This window comes from Oncorhynchus masou, chromosome 25 (assembly GCF_036934945.1).
Source record: "Oncorhynchus masou masou isolate Uvic2021 chromosome 25, UVic_Omas_1.1, whole genome shotgun sequence".
Taxonomy (NCBI): Eukaryota; Metazoa; Chordata; class Actinopteri; order Salmoniformes; family Salmonidae; genus Oncorhynchus; species Oncorhynchus masou.
Genome location: NC_088236.1, coordinates 12549921 through 12570494, shown reverse-complemented (window position 1 = coordinate 12570494; position 20574 = coordinate 12549921). Strand labels below are relative to the sequence as shown.

Genomic DNA, 20574 nt, shown 5'->3' with positions numbered 1-20574 from the left:
TCAGGACTCCGGGCCCTGTCTGTGCCTGCCCCCTTGTGTTTTTGTGCAGAATAAGTCAAAGCAGCTCCTGTTTTCAGCTCTCCGGAATCAGTCAAAATGCCGGTAGATTTAAGCCAGTGGACAGGGAATCTTGCCCTAACAGAGGTGGATGAGAAGCCTGCACAGACCCTCCATGTCAAGTATGGCTCTCTTGAAATCGACGAGTTGGGCAAAGTGCTCACGCCAACACAGGTACTGTCAAAGACGAACGCTAACGAGTTAACGAATATTTATTTTAGAACCAAACCAATATAGACCATGCCTGTCTTTTCCAATGGGACCAAACGAGTCAAAGTGGGCAAAACAAGCAAATTAACAAAGTAAATGAGTATTCAGAAATGAACATTGTGTAGCTGTGATAACTGCAGAAACTACAACGCCCTTTTGTTTGTGCCACACTCGTTTATTTTACACTTGTGTTCTGTGAGCAATGCCCTAGATTTGTTCATGCCGACTCCATTAAAACGTTATCTCTATCCATATGATCAGTCAAACACAACTAATCGTGTTTGGTTTATATTCTTTAGTCGCTGACCTTTCTCCAACACTGTGGTGTACACTGTTCGAATGAGTTACTCGCCGTTGCATCGGCGTTCATCTTTGACATAATAACTAACGATTTAGCGAATATTTTTTTAAATTACTAAACCAAGATGGACCATGCCTGTCGTTTCCAATGGGACCAAACGATTTATAGTGGGCTGAGCCAAACACGAGCTAATGAGATCCTATTGGCGCGTTCTAGCCTGTATCTGCGCCGCCTGAGGTGCGCCTGTGCAATAACTGAATTCGCATTTGCACTCCTATACGCGATATACACACACTTTTGGAAAGGGTAAAGTCTACAACTTAGTCCACAACATATTATAGTTGGGAACAGAACTGTATTGAGAACACGTGTTTAATTGGTGCGAAAATGTCATCCAAAATCTATATCGTTCCATCTTCTCCGACCAGTGTGCTTCCTCTCACTACATATTTGGTAGTGAGCGGAAACACCAAGCGGATGCTTCACATTCATACATCCGGTAAAATATCTCATTGTTCTGTGGAGTTAGCTTGCAAACTAGCTAGTGTCTCGAATATAATTAGAGTTGTAGTGTAACAGCACGTGCTCACGATTATGCTCAATAGATAGTAGTTGATACATTACATTAAGTAAGCTCATTTAAAAAATGTTATTGATTGGTAGCAGAATAGCCATATTGATTGTTAGCTAGCTAGAATTTGCAAGAACAGGTTTATTTGCAAAAATGTGACACAATGCACAAAACCGTGTCAGTGTGCAATAATGTTCCAGTCTTGCTTAGACTGCATAAGAGGTGGTCTGACCATACACTGACTGACTGTCTGCACTGCAGAGAAGAGGGTTGGGCAATGACTATGTTAATCAGCACTCTCTTAGTGCAGGATTTTTGGCCTAACTCAAATTAACATAATTATCCACAGTTCAATCGAATATCATTAATACATTAAACTGATTTGTTGCTTATTGTTTGTTATACCAACAATATTAACTGTGGTTTTGTATTTGTGATAGCAACCATTTTTATTGGTCAAATACACATGATTACCAGATGTTAATGTGAGTGTAGTGGAATGCTTGTATTGTGATACCAACCTTGACTTGTTGTGAAAGTATTTTTGGCTTGTAGGGTGCTTTGTTGCGATACCAACTATATTGACCACTGCTTGTGTGCGTTATTACCAAAATGGGATGGGCTTGTATTTATTGAGACCAACTACATTCCCCGTGGTTTGTTTCTTCACAGGTGCAGAGCCGTCCCACCTCTATCGAGTGGGAGGGGTGTGACTCCACAAAGCTGTACACCCTGGTCATGACCGACCCCGACGCACCCAGCAGGAAAGACCCCATATTTGGGTGGGCTGCCGTAGGGCTGGGCGATATATCAAATTATTTTTAGCACAATATTCTAAATGCATGCATCTCCAGAATCACACTTATTATTGTTTTTGAGTGTTGTCTCTTCTTTTGGGGGGGTGTGTGTCTAACCCCCTTTGCTTCTTCTGTGCTGTGTGCACCTTCCCATTTTTCTCTCTCACTCACACACTTACAACAACAAAGCTGAGAGATCCCTTCTTTGTCTCTGACAAGTGGTTTCAACTTGCTATTTGCGTTTGAGGTTGGGTCCAACAGAATGGGTCACATGGACACCAACACATATAAAAGAGAAGTTAACCTTTCTCATGATACCCTTTTTTAGGTCTCAACTCCTCAAATGATGTGCAGAGCAGACTACTGAAACATCACGACTGTTGTATACATGTGCAGTAAGCATTAAACACAATTATCTAAGGATTTGGTATCTTGTTCTCATTCTGAGAAATTAGGTAGGTCACTTAATATCAACATTTGCTTAATTTTATACAAAAAAGGTGCTGATGAATATAATTCTAAAAAAAAAAGAGTTGAAGGAACTGAAAGCAGCACCAAGAAGATGAGAAGGATCAGTTTGTTGGGCTTAGTTTTTGCAGTTTTAACCAACTATTAACCTCTAATGCGTGATCATTGAGCAACACATTATTCACTTATCGTCGTGCTCGTTCTGTCTTATTCTCCCTCTGGTTTCTGCTTAGTCACACTACAAGTGCCATCACTGCACAAGAAACAGGAACACTGACATTGTATTGTTATTCTTTAAAAGACAGAAAGCCTAGGAAGTTGTCCAGCATTTTGTCATCTTGTGACAAATTTACTGACTTGCCTAGTTAAAAAAAAAAAGAGTACCACGAGATCGGGGGCCCGTTGGCATTAGACTAGCATTGGGCTTTGGTAACTCGTTCTCATTCTGAGAAATTAGGTAGGTCACTTAATATCAACATCTGGGGAAAATAGTGGACAAGCTTGCATGCTGTTCAAACATGGACACCCCCTGATGATTTATGAAGCCAACAGATTGTGTTATCGGTAATCTTTATTTCTTAAATGTTTTCAAGGATGTTGGATAACCATATATATTTTTTTCTCCTAACGAATGTTTTCTTTTGAAGGGAGTGGCATCACTTTCTGGTGGTGAACATGAAGGGAAACGATGTATCCAGTGGATGTGTAATGTCCGACTACGTTGGGTCTGGCCCTCCCAAAGGCACTGGTAACCTTATCCAATGATGATTGGAGCGACTTCTATTCCTCTAGGCATTTCTGAAACTTCAATGTGACACATTTTCTACACAAGTGTATTATTGGACATGTGGTGCATTGCTTCACATAGCCTTTGCACTTCCTCCCTCATTGACCACGTGACATCTTTGTTCCTGTCTCTGTGTGTGTCCCCCAGGTCTCCACAGGTATGTGTGGCTGGTCTATGAGCAGTCAGGAAACCTCTCCTGTACGGAGCCCGTCCTCACCAACTGCTGTGGAGACAACCGCGGCAAGTTCAAGATCCAAGATTTCCGCCAGAAATACGGACTGGGAGTTCCTCTGGCTGGAACCTGCTACCAGGCAGAATGGGATAATTATGTCCCGAAACTCTATGAGCAACTGGCTGGAAAATAAACAAAGGATTATTCAGAAATTAACATTATGTAGATAACTGCAGGAACCACAATGCCTTTTTTTTTGCCACACTGATTTATTTTACAATTGTATTATGTGAGCAGTGCCCTAGAGTTGTTCATGCTGACTCATTAAAAAGTAATCTCTCTATCCCCATGATCAAACAAAAAAGCTAATCTTGTTTGGTTTACAATCTTTAGTCGCTGACCGTTCTCCAAAACTGTTTGAATGAGTTACTCTATGGTTGCATCAGTTATTTTTGTAGACACTGGCGATAATGAAAATGTGGTGGAGTGCTCCTTTAACACAACCTGGCCCTGCATAAACCATTCAGTGGTGGACCTTGAATGTGGCCAAGATGTCACCATCAGCAAACTCCATGACTACCTGTATACAGCAAATCATGGCTTTCAGTTAAAAATCCAATGACAGATTAGACAAGTTGTGTGATGAGCACTTTATTTACAAATATAATTAAAAGCTGACCGATTCATGCTTTCTCTTAATCCTGGAAAACAAAATGAAAGTGCATGCAAAGATAAAGCATTTATTTACTGATCTGGTTGATAAGAAAATACTTTGCAGCAAAAAAGAATGACTTTCAAGAAACACTGAGCGATCGAGTTGACTTACTGAAGGAAGAGTAATCATCCATTAAAAAAGAAATAGTTGAATAACAATTAAAATACGAAAATAAGTAAAAGCTCTACATAAATTGTTCTATACACAAAATACATGTCCCTCCCCCTGCGACAAAGCCCTTTGTGCTACCTGGGAGTAGGGATTCACATGGGCGCCGTCTTAAATCACATCCCTATTGCCCTATAAGCACTGCACTACATAGGGAATAGTGTGCAATTCCAGACGTAATATTCACATTACATGCCAGTGCAGAGAATCAGTGGAGTACCAGGGTGCATTGCAAGTCTCCTCAGTGTCCCTCCCAAGTTAAGTTTATAATCAAACTGATTCACGTACCAATATGTACATTATGACTTAAAACATGTTCTCAACATATGAAATTGCTTAACATTTTTACATAAAAATGTCCTGATGAATATAAATCTAAAAAAAGAGTTGAAGAATCAGTTTGTTTTGGGCTTGAAATTTTGCACAGTTTTAACCAATTATTAACCTCTAATGCGTGATCATTGAGCAACAACACATTATTCACTTATCGTCGTGCTCGTTCTGTCTTATTCTCCCTCTCTGGTTTCTGCTTAGTCACACTACAAGTGCCATCACTGCACAAGAAACAGGAACACTGACATTGTATTGTTATTCTTTAAAAGACAGAAAGCCTAGGAAGTTGTCCAGCATTTTGTCATCTTGTGACAAATTTACTGACTTGCCTAGTAAAAAAAAAAAAGAGTACCACGAGATCGGGGGCCCGTTGGCATTAGACTAGCACTGGGCTGGTGTGTGTGTGTGAGAATCAGTGACTAAAGACCCCAACTGGTCAAACCAGACCAGGTCAGCGGGATGAGGAGGAAGATCGAGAGACAGGCCACGAGGAGATTACCAGCGTTGGTCTAGTCATCCTTGGGGGTCCAGGGTTACCAGGACTGGTCATCTGTAGTCATCCTTGGGGGGGGGTTCAGGTTACCAGGGCTGGTCATCTGTAATCATCCTTGGGGGGGTCCAGGGCCCCCAGGTTACCAAAGCCCAGACGGAGACTCTCCATGTCGAACATGTCAATCTCTCTTGACTGGCGCTCCAGTAGGTGCTTGATCCTCTCTGTACGCTCCTTCTGAAGGGAAGCCAGCTCCTCTTCAATCTACAAAACAACAACTTAGTTCATTAAACTATCAGAAGCAAGAGTATTTGGAATCACAACATACTGAAGGTAAGGTATGAATGAGTACTGCTGAATTTGACCTGCAACAGCTGCTCGTTCAGGTTTTTGCTCAAGCTAGTATAGGGGATTGATTTGAAATTCAACATGAATCTATATAACCACTCCATAGTCAGCAAAGTACAGACAGAAATACACCTGCACTAGTACAGACATAAATACACCTGCACTAGTGCAGACATAAATACACCTGCACTAGTGCAGACATAAATACACCTGCACTAGTACAGACATAAATACACCTGCACTAGTGCAGACATAAATACACCTGCACTAGTGCAGACATAAATACACCTGCACTAGTACAGACATAAATACACCTGCACTAGTACAGACATAAATACACCTGCACTAGTGCAGACATAAATACACCTGCACTAGTACAGACATAAATACACCTGCACTAGTACAGACATAAATACACCTGCACTAGTACAGACATAAATACACCTGCACTAGTACAGACATAAATACACCTGCACTAGTGCAGACATAAATACACCTGCACTAGTACAGACATAAATACACCTGCACTAGTACAGACATAAATACACCTGCACTAGTACAGACATAAATACACCTGCACTAGTACAGACATAAATACACCTGCACTAGTACAGACATAAATACACCTGCACTAGTACAGACATAAATACACCTGAACTATTGCAGACATAAATACACCTGCACTATTGCAGACATAAATACACCTGCACGAGTCATGATATAGGACCAGACATTAACAGTGAAGCTTATCAACCCATTATAGACGTCCGCAACTTTAATTCATTTTCAGTGTTCGGTTTGTATTGATTCATGATTTAATTCCATAAAGCCTTCAGCAACAGATTCCATCTAGCCCCTGAGTCACGTAATAGTCCAGACAGTGGATCGATAACTGCAGTTTGCACTTCTCTTTCATATGAAATGAAGCACATGAGCCTGGGGTGTGTTCATTAGGCACAAAATGGAAGAACACTTATTGAAACAGGAAGGGTCTGTCTACCTGAACTGGTCCAATAAGAAATGCTCATTTTAGTTTTCCATTGGAGAACGTAATTTTTTAAAATTCTGTTACGTTCCCTGATTAATACAACCCTGATACTGGTTTCGATGATGCAATCTATTTCAGACAGATTGCAGGGAGACAGATGGTCAACAGATGGCACCACAGCACCACTGGTTGCATAACATTGTAAAGATACTACTGTCAACTGCTGCCTGGGCAACTGAAACTGGATCAGGGCGGCATGTTCCTTTGTTGTCCAGGAGCAATGACATCATTGCATTGGAAAAACTTTTGTATTCTAGTCCCCCCAAAAAGCTAGTATTATGACTGATAAAGTGGCTTATGGTGAATTGATTGTATGCCATCAGCATCCACTGTTGGAAATGGTCAACAGCAGAGAGTAGTGAGTGGGGAGAGGAGCTGAAGGAAAAGGTGTTGTGACTCCAGATTGTATGACACAGAATGGAGTGTATGACTTGATGAATACAACAGGGAAGTCGAGGCAGCGTCGCTGAGTAAATAACGCCTTATTGTGGAGAATCTCCATATTACATATTATCAAGAATCAATTATACATTTCCTTAACACTGCTTATGATTCAAATATAGAGGGCATGTTGTAAGAATAACACATCAATGGTAACATCATGGGATTTTACAACAAAAGCTGTGTGCATGACCAGTTTCATGGTCCTGGGTTATAAATCAGTGGTGAGTAAAATGTGTGTAAAGTCTGTCTGTCTGCATGCGTGTGCGCACGTACATCAGTGTCTGTCTGCGTTAACTCCGCCCTCCCCCATACCTTTTTTTGACATCTTTTGTGAAGGTGGGCTCTGCGTGTGTAAGTCTGTGTTTCTAACAGTCTGTGTCTCTGTGGGCTCTGCACAGCGCTCTGTCTGTCTCTCTCTCTCTCTCTCTGTACCTTTTGTTCAAGGTGGGCTCTGCACAGCGCTCTGTCGGTCTCTCTCTCTCTCTCTCTGTACCTTTTGTTCAAGGTGGGCTCTGCCCAGCGCTCTGTCTGACTCTCCCCTCTACTAGGTAGGCTCTGTGGATCTAACAGTCTGTCTCTGTGACGCCTCCCCCTCTATCTTTTGTTCGAGGTGGGCTCTGCGCAGCTCTCTCTCTGTACCTTTTGTTCAAGGTGGGCTCTGCGCAGCTCTGTGTCTCTCTCTCTGTACCTTTTGTTTGAGGTGGGCTCCGCACAGCTCTCTGTCTGTTTCTCTCTCTGTACCTTTTGTTCAAGGTGGGCTCTGCGCAGCTCTGTGTGTCTCTCTCTCTGTACCTTTTGTTCAAGGTGGGCTCTGCACAGCGCTCTGTCTGTCTCTCTCTCTCTCTCTCTGTACCTTTTGTTCAAGGTGGGCTCTGCACAGTGCTCTGTCTGACTCTCCCCTCTACTAGGTAGGCTCTGTGGATCTAACAGTCTGTCTCTGTGACGCCTCCCCCTCTATCTTTTGTTCGAGGTGGGCTCTGCGCAGCTCTCTCTCTGTACCTTTTGTTCAAGGTGGGCTCTGCGCAGCTCTGTGTCTCTCTCTCTCTGTACCTTTTGTTTGAGGTGGGCTCCGCACAGTGCTCTGTCTGTTTCTCTCTCTGTACCTTTTGTTCAAGGTGGGCTCTGCACAGTGCTCTGTCTGTCTGTCTCTCTCTCTCTGTACCTTTTGTTCGAGGTGGGCTCTGCGAAGTGACACTTTGTGCTCCAGCTTCTGCTGCTCTCTGTCATGATGGGCCTCGGTCTGCATCTTGATCTTACTCTGGTAGGCATTCAGCAGCTCCATCTCCTGCTGCAGCTGCTGCCTCAGAGCCTGGCACTCGGCTTCCTGGGCTTCGTCCAGACGCAGCTGAGAGGCAAGAGGAATAAAGAGATAGACCACAATAGAGAGAGAGGAATAAACAGACCCCAAGAGAGAGAAATGAGGAGTGATGGAACAGAAGAGGAGATAGGAGGAGTGATGGAACAGAAGAGGAGATAGGAGGAGTGATGGAACAGAAGAGGAGATAGGAGGAGTGATGGAACAGAAGAGGAAATAGGAGGAGTGATGGAACAGAAGAGGAGATAGGAGGAGTGATGGAACAGAAGAGGAGATAGGAGGAGTGATGGAACAGAAGAGGAGATAGGAGGAGTGATGGAACAGAAGAGGAGATAGGAGGAGTGATGGAACAGAAGAGGAGATAGGAGGAGTGATGGAACAGAAGAGGAGATAGGAGGAGTGATGGAACAGAAGTGGAGATAGGAGGAGTGATGGAACAGAAGAGGAGATAGGAGGAGTGATGGAACAGAAGAGGAGATGGGAGGAAGTGATGGAACAGAAGAGGAGATATGGGAATAACAGAAGCAGATTTACAAACTCCTACAATGACCAACATCTCCTACGGCTTGGGGACAAAATGATACAATTCTCTTACGGAACTATTCTTTCATTTTCATGTGCTATTAGATAAGATCTTTAACATGTATATGAATCTTTGAGATTGATATAAAGAAAATGATCAAATATCAGCATCACTGCTCACAAATCGTCATCATAACACCCATCCTCCATTATAAGGCGACTCACCGCCTGCGATGCCATCATCTCGTTGATGCTCTGTTCATACTGCTCGGCCAGGATGGCCAGCTTCCTGGTCTGCTCCTCCTTCAGGGCCTTGAGGACCACCTTGTGCTCGCTCTTGGGCGTCACCTCCATCTGGTGGTGTCTCAGGGCCTTGTACTGACGCGTCTGGACCTTACACGTGTCCTGGAACTGTTTCTTAATCTGCAGCTCCATGGCCTGGTGGAAATGGAGAGGACATTGGAACTACCACTGAGAATTTCCCCTTTTTTAGGACTGCCTTTACTAGCTGCACCCTAACCCTCACATTTAGGCTCACATCATCCACTACCTGGTTACATCAGAGCATTTTCCTTGAGAACACCTAATGTAGCTACCAATGCAGCCTAAAGTAGCTAACAATGCAGCCATCACATTCCCAGGGATACATTCAATAGCTAATTGCACCTGGCGTAGCCGTCACCTTAAGGTTCTTGGGCTGCTGCCGTAGTTCCAGAACGTGCTTGCGGCGGAGCTCTCTCTCGCGCCGGTTGTTGTATTCTATCTGGTTCTCCAGTTCTGTCTGGTGCTGCAGGCGGATCAGGTCCATGCGCAGCTTCTGAAGGGTTTTCAGCTGACGATGCTCCAGCTCCTGGGTGGACTCGTCCTGTCTGATCAGCATGGCATGCTCCATCTCCTTCTGGGTCTTCTTCTTGTTCAGCTCCTGGGGAGAGAGAGACATGGGGGAGATCGAGAGAAGGAGGGATAGATGGGGGAGATAGGGAATATCATGGCCATCCAATGATTAAAACATTGCTTTTATATGGACACTGGATGATGAGAACCTACTGCCATTTGGTCAGGAGCTGATCAGTATCTTGTGGTGTCGTTTTATTGACAATACCCCCCCCCCCCCCCCCCCCATTGTTGCCTTGCTTATACTTTCCACGAGATGGGAAACCACTTTTTGGTGTTTTCCACAAAACATTAGAAAATACCGTTATTGGTCAAAGAACACTACGATTTGAACATTATTTTTCATGATACAGAAGCCATTCGAGGACAGCATTGACCCTGGGAATGTTATGGATAAGCAGTTGGACATGTGATTTTAACATCCCTACTGGATTGCAGTGTTCACTGCACACCACTTCAGACTGAACATGAACTAAAATGTGTGTCTATCTATACAAGATACTGTACATCCCAGTCATTCTTCACACAATGTCACCCAGTCTGCCTGGCCTCTGGTTTGAAATGGCTATCTGTACATCTATACAATATCCAGTACCTCTCGTATTTGCTCCTGTTCCAACGCATGCCTCTTGATCATGACTTTGCGTTTGAAGCCTCTGCAGTTCCTGTCGTAGAAGACCCTCTGTTGGCTCAGAACCTGGGCCTCCTCCTCAGCCTGGCTGTGTTGCAGGTTCTCCTTGTGCTTGGACAGGCGCTCCTGCTTCTCCTTCTTCGTGGTGTGGTGGTCTTCATTCATCTCCTGGAAGATGGGAAGAGAGACAGAGGAGATTTTTACGGATATATTACGGTCCGTGATATACATGTTCTCCTGTCTAATGGTCAGGTGTGCAGCAGATCCTCTTATTATCTAAAGATATATAGGGTCCTCTAGAGCCATGTATCTAGAGAGTTGGGCCAATGAGGTTTCTGCATTATGATGGATTTACATAACACTTCAACATTCTATGACAGGCATTTTCGCTCCACATTAACAGTACAGGTTGCGATAAAGAGGTCAATGGAAGGCGCACCATGGAGGATAGAAGGACGCTGGATTGGCGCACATTCAACAAATCTGATCTAACAAAGCGAACATTCGTCAAAACCGTCATGATTGATGTATTGTAACAGGTCTACCATGTGGTTACTAAAATCTGATTTGGATATATGTGGCAGATCTCACTGCATTACATTTAGAAGTTGTCCCTTTTCAGATCTAGAAGTGACTGCTAAATACAGTCTCTCCCGTTCATGTACATGTAAACTGGTAGCGTAGCTAGCATTAGGAAATCGATGGTGGTAGCCAATCGTTTTTAACAAATGCAGTTGATTGGTGACGATAACATGAACATGTATTGGGGTTGACATCTATACAGCATTATACTCCGGTTTTTATCCCAACATAGTGTTAAGTACACATACAGTATATCACAAAAGTGAGTACATCCCTCACACTTTTGTAAATATTTGAGTATATCTTTTCATGTGACAACACTGGAGAAATGCCACTTTGCTACAATGTAAAGTAGTGAGTGACCAGCTTGTATAACAGTGTAAATTTGCTGTTCCCTCAAAATAACTCAACACACAGCCATTAATGTCTAAACCGCTGGCAACAAAAGTGAGTACACCCCTAAGTGAAAATGTCTTCCCTCCCCGGTGTCATGTGACTCGTTAGTGTTACTGGTGTGAATGGGGAGCAGGTGTGTTACATTTCGTGTCATCGCTCTCACACTCCCTCATACTGACTGGTCACTGGAAGTTCAACATGGCACCTCATGGCAAAGAACTCTCTGAGGATCTGAAAAAAATAATTGTTGCTCTACATAATGATGGCCTGGGCTATAAGAAGATTGCCAAGACCCTGAAACTGAGCTGCAGCATGGTGGCCAAGACCATACAGTGGGTTAACTGGACAGGTTCCACTCAGAACAGGCCTCGCCATGGTCGACCAAAGAAGTTGAGTGCACGTGCTCAGGGTCATATCCAGAGGTTGTCTTTGGGAAATAGATGTATGAGTGCTACCAGCATTGCTGCAGAGGTTGAAGGGGTGGGGGGTCAGCCTGTCAGTGCTCAGACCATACGCCGTACACTGCATCAAATTGGTCTGCATGGCTGTCGTCCCAGAAGGAAGCCTCTTCAAAAGATGATGCACAAGAAAGCCTGCAGACAGTTTGCTGAAGACAAGCAGACGAAGGACATGGATTACTGGAACCATGTCCTGTGGTCTGATGAGGCCAAGATAAACTTATTTGGTTCAGATGGTGTCAAGCGTGTGTGGCGGCAACCAGGTGAGGAGTACAAAGACAAGTGTGTCTTGCCTACAGTCAAGCATGATGGTGGGAGTGTCATGGTCTGGGGCTGCATGAGTGCTGCCGGCACTGGGGAGCTACAGTTCATTGAGGGAACCATGAATGCCAACATGTACTGTGACATACTGAAGCAGAGCATGATCCCCTCCCTTCGGAGACTGGGCCACAGGGCAGTATTCCAACATGATAACGACCCCAAACACACCTCCAAGACGACCACTGCCTTGCTAAAGAAGCTGAGGGTAAAGGTGATGGACTGGCCAAGCATGTCTCCAGACCTAAACCCTATTGAGCATCTGTGGGGCATCCTCAAATGAAAGGTGGAGGAGTACAGGTCTCTAACATCCACCAGCTCCATGATGTCGTCATGGAGGAGTGGAAGAGGACTCCAGTGGCAACCTGTGAAGCTCTGTTGAACTCCATGCCCAAGAGGGTTAAGGCAGTGCTGGAAAATGATGGTGGCCACACAAAATATTGACAATTTGGGCCCAATTTGGACATTTTCACTTAGGGGTGTACTCACTTTTGTTGCCAGCGGTTTAGACATTAATGGCTGTGTGTTGAGTTATTTTGAGGGGACAGCAAATGTACAGTTATACAAGCTGTACACTCACTACTTTACATTGTAGCAAAGTGTCTTTCTTCAGTGTTGTCACATGAAAAGATATACTCAAATATTTACAAAAATGTGAGGGGTGTACTCACTTTTGTGATATACTGTATATACAGTAGCCTAAATGTAGGCTAATTTTGCTGGGGGGAAATGAGATTTGGGATCTTTCCCCAATGCGTTTCCATGGCATTTCCATTGTTTTTGTCGAGTTATTAAATTACTAGAGGGGCAATGTCATAAACCCTCAAAGTTCAGGAATGAGGTGAAAATGGCAGCCATATTGGTCAGGGAGAAATCCAAACCAGTCCAATTGGAAATAATGGCAGTATAGAGGCATAATCCTGGTTTTATTTATGCTGAGGTGAAAATGGCAGCCATATTGGTCAGGGAGAAATCCAAACCAGTCTAATTGGAAATAATGGCAGTATAGAGGCATAATCCTGGTTTTATTTATGATGAGGTGAAAATGGCAGCCATATTGGTCAGGGAGAAATCCAAACCAGTCTAATTGGAAATAATGGCAGTATAGAGGCATAATCCTGGTTTTATTTATGATGAGGTGAAAATGGCAGCCATATTGGTCAGGGAGAAATCCAAACCAGTCTAATTGGAAATAATGGCAGTATAGAGGCATAATCCTGGTTTTATTTATGCAGGGAAATAAAAGTAAGACGTGATATATCAGACATTGTGTAATAGAATTGTCAACCTAAAACATTGTCATATAATTATAAATAGAGTTTATACAGATTTTATAAAAAATGTCTGTATAAATAGCCTATAAACAGTCAATATTTTGTTTTCTTGGAAAGCTGTGACGCTATTATATGATACAATATCAGTACTTGTTGCATTTACAACTTGTCTAAGTCCTATCATCAACTGATTTCAGCCAGTGTATTGACTGCATTGTTTGAATGGAATGTTGGCATATTGGCAGTTAATTAGAAAAAAAAATTAATTATTCCTCTAAAAATGGCTGGCTATCGATCAAACAAACATTCTTCAAATTCATTATTTTACACAATATCTTATCACAGGACTGGAAAACCATGGTCGACCAACTCCCTGACCAAAATGGCTGACCTTTATCCCATCATAAGAAGGTTCATGTCCATTATCGTATTCTAATTCCTAATTCTATGATTTAAACAATGCTATGTAACTGAATGTCTAGAATCAGAGCAATGTCTATTAACTGAGATGTCCTAGTTCTGTTCACAACAATGGATCCAGTTCTGAGAAACAGTGCATCAAGGTTGTTAGAAACACAATGTGTGTGTGTGTAGTGAGTGGGAGGAGTGACTCAGCTCCTCCTCAGTGAAATGAAAATGCACGATGATCAAACATACTGTACTTGTGTGTGTATGTTTGTGTGTGTGTGTGTGCGTGTATTCTTAGGATGGTTGTTTCCACCCATCGCAATACATAGTAGATGTGTCATGGGTGCTGAGATTATTCCTACTGTAGAGGCATTATACGAGGGTACAGTACTGTACTAGCTCGCTAGAGGACGTAATGTGTTGCATTGCGACCTCTAATCTTTCCTTGCAGCGCTTGAACAAAGGATCGATTCAACTCAGCTCAATACAGAGTATATAGTGTGAGGCTGGGAAAGGGGGAATAAAGGACCTCTTTCATCTTCTCCTTGCAGAGCTTGTACTGCTTCTTCTGATTATCTAGGAAGGTGGTGAGCTCCTTCTTCTGCTGCGACACGATCTGCTGCTGGAACTTCTTCTCATCTGATGACATTGTCTTCATCTGAGGAGAAATGAGAGAGATGGAGACAGAGGGGGAGACAGTGGGGGGGGGGGGGGGGAGACAGTGAGTGTAATGTTTACTGTTCATTTTCATTGTTTATTTCACTTTTGTTTATTATCTAGTTCACTTGCTTTGGCAATGTTAACATATGTTTCCCATGACAATAAAGCCCGCAAATTGAATTGAGAGACAGGGGGGATGGAGGGAGGGAGAGAGGGAGGGAGGGAGAGGGAGAGAGAGAGAGAGGGGGGAGGGAGAGAGAGTAGTAGGGAGAGAGAGAGAGGGGGAGGGAGAGAGATTGGGGGGGGAGAGAAGTAGGGAGGGAGAGAGAGAGAGAGATGGGGAGAGAGAGAGAGAAAGAGAGGGGCGGGGGGAGAGAGGCACAGATAATAGTTAGCTATGAAGGGGCCATGTATGGGAGAGAGGCACACAGGGAGAAAAAAACACATGGCTAATGTTGTTTTGCTAGCAAGCTACCGGTCTGTTAGTGTTAAGTATTGTTAGAGTATAGTGCATTCTGAAACTATTCAGACCTCTTCACTTTTTCCACATTTTGTTACGTTACAGCCTTATTCTAAAATTGATTGAATTATAGTTTTCCTCAATCTACACACAACACCCCATAATGACAAAGCGAAAAACAGTTTTTTGTTTTGTTTTGTGCAAATGTATGAAAAAATAAAGAACAGAAATACCTTATTTACATAAGCATTCAGATCCTTTGCTATGAGACTCGAAATTGAACTCAGGTGCATCCTGTTTCCATTGATCATCCTTGAGGTGTTTCTACAACCTGATTGGATTCCACCTATGGTAAATTCAGTTGATTGGGCATGATATGCTAAAGGCACACACCTGTCTATATAAAGGTCCAACAGTTGACAGTGCATGTCAGAGCAAAAACCAAGCCATGAGGTCAAAGGAATTGTCCGTAGAGATTTGAGATAGGATTGTGTTGAGGCACAGATCTGGAGAAGGGCCCTAAAACATTTCTGCAGCATTGAAAGTCCCCTAGAACACAGTGGCCTCCATAATTCTTAAATGGAAGAAGTTTGGAACGATCCAGACTCTTCCTAGAACAGGTCGCCAGGCCAAACTGAGCAATTGGGGGAGAAGGGCACCGCTCATCACCTGGCCAATACCATCCCTACAGTAAAGCATGGTGACAGCATCATGCTGTTGGGATGTTTTTCAGTGGCATGGACTGGGAGATTAGTCAGGATCGAAGGAAAGACGAACGGAGCAAAGTACAGAGAGATCCTTGATGAAAACCTGCTCCAAAACGCTCAGGACCTCAGACTGGGGCGAAGGTTAACCTTCCAAAAGGACAACGACCCTAAGCACACAGACTAGGACAAGTCTTCAGGACAAGTTTCTGAATGTCTTTGAGTGGCCCAGCCAGAGCCTGGACTTGAACCCAACCGAACATCTCTGGAGACCTGAAAATAGCTGTGCAGCGATGCTCCCCATCCAACATGACAGAGCTTGAGAGGATCTGCAGAGAAGAATGACAAACTCCCCAAATACAGGTGTGCCAAGCTTGTAGTGTCATATCCAAGAAGACTCGATGCTGTAATTGCTGCCAAAGGTGCTTCAACAAAGTATTGAGTAAAGGGTCTGAATACTGACGTAGATGTTTTGCTTTGTCATTCTCGAGTCCTGTGTGTAGATTAATGAGGGAAAAAAACAATAGAATCTATTTATGAATAAGGCTGTAACGTAACGAAATGTGTAAAAAATGAAGGGGTCTCAATACTTTCCGAATGCCCAGTAAACTAACACCATTAACAGACAGGTAGCTTGCTAGTGGACGTGGTAGTGGACGTGCTAGTGGACGTGCTAGTGGACGTGCTAGTGGACGTGGTAGTGGACGTGCTAGTGGACGTGGTAGTGGACGTGGTAGTGGACGTGTTAGTGGACGTGTTAGTGGACGTGTTAGTGGACGTGTTAGTGGTAGTGGACGTGTTAGTGGACGTGTTAGTGGACGTGCTAGTGGCCGTGCTAGTGGACGTGTTAGTGGACGTGCTAGTGGACGTGTTAGTGGACGTCAAGGAGGGAATGTGGACCATGGAGGTTAACGTATAATCTGTATAGTTACAGATTACCTGTTGTGGTTTTTAACAGCTTCTTGACATTGGGTGGCAGCAATGCCTAACCCATAACATGAACAAGGGATCCTTTCCCTCTCCCCAGACACCTTCTTTGTTTGGACAGTAATGACACTTCTCCAGGACAGGAAAAGAAAGGACCCCCCCCCCAGACCCACCTCTTTTTCACAGTGGATGGTGTGTCTTTTGGCCAGTTTCTCTAGCTCTATATAGGCATTGTTGGCCTGAGTCTCCACCTCCTTCTGCAACTTCAGTCTGTGTTCGTCCATCTCTGCCTTCAGCTTGTTCTCTAGGGCGATCAGCTGCTTCTGGTGCTGCCGTCTCATCCGTTTATAACCTGACATCTGCTCCCGCAGCTCATTCTCCTGCTCGTGCTGATGGATCTGCTTGGTTACCTGTGGGGGAGATTCAATCAATCAACCAACTAATCGTAAAGGTAGTTAGGACAACTGAGGTCATAGGTCAAACAGTATGGGATACACAAAGGCACTATCTCAATGACAAAAATATGTCCTCTCCAATTCTACTGCCCTTCATCTGCAATGACTGGAAAGGAGGGAGGAGTAGATCAACATTACAAAGGAGGGAGGAGTAGATCAACATTACAAAGGAGGGAGGAGTAGATCAACATTATAAAGGAGGGAGGAGTAGATCAACATTATAAAGGAGGGAGGAGTAGATCAACATTACAAAGGAGGGAGGAGTAGATCAACATTATAAAGGAGGGAGGAGTAGATCAACATTATAAAGGAGGGAGGAGTAGATCAACATTAGAAAGGAGGGAGGAGTAGATCAACATTATAAAGGAGGGAGGAGTAGATCCAACATTAGAAAGGAGGGAGGAGTAGATCCAACATTAGAAAGGAGGGAGGAGTAGATCAACATTAGAAAGGAGGGAGTAGATCAACATTAGAAAGGAGGGAGGAGTAGATCCAACATTAGAAAGGAGGGAGGAGTAGATCAACATTAGAAAGGAGGGAGGAGTAGATCCAACATTATAAAAGAGGGAGGAGTAGATCAACAATAGCAAGGAGGGAGGAGTAGATCAACATTCACAAGGAGGGAGGAGTAGATCAACATTATAAAGGAGGGAGGAGTAGATCAACATTACAAAGTAGGGAGGAGTAGATCAACATTATAAAGGAGGGAGGAGTAGATCAACATTATAAAGGAGGGAGGAGTAGATCAACATTACAAAGGAGGGAGGAGTAGATCAACATTATAAAGGAGGGAGGAGTAGATCCAACATTATAAAGGAGGGAGGAGTAGATCAACATCAGAAAGGAGGGAGGAGTAGATCAACATTATAAAGGAGGGAGGAGTAGATCAACATTAGAAAGGAGGGAGGAGTAGATCAACATTAGAAAGGAGGTAGGAGTAGATCAACATTAGAAAGGAGGGAGGAGTAGATCAACATTAGAAAGGAGGGAGGAGTAGATCCAACATTAGAAAGGAGGGAGGAGTAGATCAACATTAGAAAGGAGGGAGTAGATCAACATTAGAAAGGAGGGAGGAGTAGATCCAACATTATAAAAGAGGGAGGAGTAGATCAACATTAGAAAGGAGGGAGGAGTAGATCAACATTAGCAAGGAGGGAGGAGTAGATCAACATTCACAAGGAGGGAGGAGTAGATCAACATTCACAAGGAGGGAGGAGTAGATCAACATTCACAAGGAGGGAGGAGTAGATCAACATTAGAAAGGAGGGAGGAGTAGATCAACATTAGAAAGGAGGGAGGAGTAGATCAACATTAGAAAGGAGGGAGGAGTAGATCAACATTAGAAAGGAGGGAGGAGTAGATCAACATTAGAAAGGAGGTAGGAGTAGATCAACATTATAAAGGAGGGAAGAGTAGATTGAACATTAGAAAGGAGGGAGGAGTAGATCAACATTAGAAAGGAGGTAGGAGTAGATCAACATTAGAAAGGAGGGAGGAGTAGATCAACATCAGAAAGGAGGAGATACAATAATTGTCTTCTATATATACCAAAATACCCTGTTCATACAGATCTAATTTAAATCCAACCGGTTAATCAATGTAGATTGACTTCATGAGTGGACTATGATGTCATGTGATTTACATTGGTTATAGGTCAGCCAAAGTCAAGTCAAGTTAGTCCAAGTCACAACATAAAGAGTCAAGCAGACAAACAAACCAAACCTGACAAAAGGGATTATCCAGATCCCCATAGTAGTCCCTCATCTTCTCATAACTCATTTTCTTAAGCCCAAGCATCATGGCAACGTTCATGTTCAACAACCGTGCGAGCACCCAGAAACCATGTGTGGCATATCCTACACCCGAACCCCTCAGCTCAGCTTTACCCAGACAAGCAACAAACCCACTGGTTGGTTAACGTTGAGACAAACGTCTTTGGAGAAACGCAGTGGCTGTGGGCTACACCGGGGCAGCTTCACCAGGGCAGCTACACCGGGGCAGGCGTGTGAACTGTGAATGAGGTAGAGAGAGGGAGCGGACTCCATTGGCAGGCAGAACAGAGGGGGCTCTTTTGGGGGCCGAGCGGCCTGCGTTCAGCAGGTGGGTCACATGAAAGCCTCTTTGAGAGAGGGAGAGAAGGAGGCAGAAAGAGATAAGTAGAGAGAGGGCGAGAGAGAGAGATCCCCCTCCGAATTGAGTCAGAAAGGAAGATCGAGAAAGGGGAGCAATAGGGAGAGAAAGATAAGTAGAGAAAGGGGAGCAATAGGGAGAGAAAGATAAGTAGAGAAAGGGGAGCAATATAGAGAAAGATAAGTAGAGAAAGGGAGCAATAGGAGAGAAAGATAAGTAGAGAAAGGGGAGCAATAGGGAGAGAAAGATAAGTAGAGAAAGGGGAGCAATAGGGAGAGAAAGATAAGTAGAGAAAGGGGAGCAATAGGGAGAGAAAGATAAGTAGAGAAAGGGGAGCAATAGGGAGAGAAAGATAAGTAGAGAAAGGGGAGCAATAGGGAGAGAAAGATAAGTAGAGAAAGGGGAGCAATAGGGAGAGAAAGATAAGTAGAGAAAGGGGAGCAATAGGGAGAGAAAGATAAGTAGAGAAAGGGGAGCAATAGGGAGAGAAAGATAAGTAGAGAAAGGGGAGCAATAGGGAGAGAAAGATAAGTAGAGAAAGGGGAGCAATAGGGAGAGAAAGATAAGTAGAGAAAGGGGAGCAATAGGGAGAGAAAGATAAGTAGAGAAAGGGGAGCAATAGGGAGAGAAAGATAAGTAGAGAAAGGGGAGCAATAGGGAGAGAAAGATAAGTAGAGAAAGGGGAGCAATAGGGAGAGAAAGATAAGTAGAGAAAGGGGAGCAATAGGGAGAGAAAGATAAGTAGAGAAAGGGGAGCAATAGGGAGAGAAAGATAAGTAGAGAAAGGGGAGCAATAGGGAGAGAAAGATAAGTAGAGAAAGGGGAGCAATAGGGAGAGAAAGATAAGTAGAGGGGAGCAATAGGGAGAGAAAGATAAGTAGAGAAAGGGAGCAATAGGGAGAGAAAGATAAGTAGAGAAAGGGGAGCAATAGGGAGAGAAAGATAAGTAGAGAAAGGGGAGCAATAGGAAGAGAAAGATAAGTTAGAGAAAGGGGAGCAACTATTATTCTACAAGAGAAAGATAAGTAGAGAAAGGTCCAAACTTTTGAGCAACTGTATGTGAGGGATTCCCTCCTAAACTATCTGAATCAATACCTCCACTGTGATGCAGGGACAATCCTAATCACTTGCTTTCACCTTGCTGCCATCACAGGCCAAGTCACGTCATGTGATCGCCATTCACAGGCTGGGCTCAAAGAAGGGAAATACGATCCAGGGGGGAACACTTCTAGGTCAAAGGTTAAGATTTATTTGATTTTGAGGACATTTTTGATTTGTTTAGTTGACCTTTCGCTTTCCTCAGGTAAGTACTTCAGTGAGAGCCAATGACCTAGGATCATCCTCTCCTTCAGGGAGAAAGATGTGTGTTTTGAATAAAAGTATTATTTATGTTCAACATGGAGCACACTCTCCTTATAAAACATTAGAAACATAATATTGAGCAAAGCATAGCACATTTGTTAGGACTTCAGTCAAGATATTCCTCTCCTTCTGTCACATTCCTCTCCTTCAACAGGGATGAGGCCCATGT

General features: G+C 43.6%; 2 protein-coding genes across 5 annotated transcripts in view; one reads left to right on the top strand and one right to left on the bottom strand.

The window, feature by feature from the left end:
• The first annotated feature begins 19 nt into the window (after positions 1 to 19).
• On the top strand, positions 20 to 3706 carry pebp1 (phosphatidylethanolamine binding protein 1). The gene is made up of 4 exons (XM_064936726.1): positions 20 to 231; positions 1812 to 1921; positions 3052 to 3152; positions 3339 to 3706. The coding sequence occupies exons 1-4, from the start codon at positions 97 to 99 to the stop codon at positions 3554 to 3556; spliced, it is 564 nt and encodes a 187-aa protein (XP_064792798.1). The 5' UTR covers positions 20 to 96; the 3' UTR covers positions 3557 to 3706.
• A 292-nt stretch (positions 3707 to 3998) lies between these two features.
• The window catches only part of LOC135513789 (serine/threonine-protein kinase TAO3-like), a 164010-nt gene continuing 147434 nt past the window's right edge, over positions 3999 to 20574 (bottom strand). For all 4 annotated transcript variants that reach the window (XM_064936719.1, XM_064936718.1, XM_064936720.1 and 1 more), the window contains 7 exons: positions 16632 to 16868; positions 14237 to 14365; positions 10236 to 10439; positions 9429 to 9668; positions 8972 to 9184; positions 8072 to 8254; positions 3999 to 5333 (listed from right to left, as the gene is read on the bottom strand). In XM_064936719.1, the coding sequence (XP_064792791.1) occupies positions 5172 to 5333; positions 8072 to 8254; positions 8972 to 9184; positions 9429 to 9668; positions 10236 to 10439; positions 14237 to 14365; positions 16632 to 16868 (1368 nt within the window). In that variant the 3' untranslated portion in view covers positions 3999 to 5171. The remainder of the gene's footprint in view (positions 5334 to 8071; positions 8255 to 8971; positions 9185 to 9428; positions 9669 to 10235; positions 10440 to 14236; positions 14366 to 16631; positions 16869 to 20574) is intronic.

Bases quoted from the DNA above. Each gene is read 5' to 3' on its own strand.
- pebp1 (XM_064936726.1), top strand. From the start codon at position 97: ATGCCGGTAGATTTAAGCCAGTGGACAGGGAATCTTGCCCTAACAGAG. The intron at 232-1,811 runs GTACTGTCAAAG...GTTTCTTCACAG, and splicing joins AAGTGCTCACGCCAACACAG to GTGCAGAGCCGTCCCACCTC. The intron at 1,922-3,051 runs GTGGGCTGCCGT...TTTCTTTTGAAG, and splicing joins AGGAAAGACCCCATATTTGG to GGAGTGGCATCACTTTCTGG.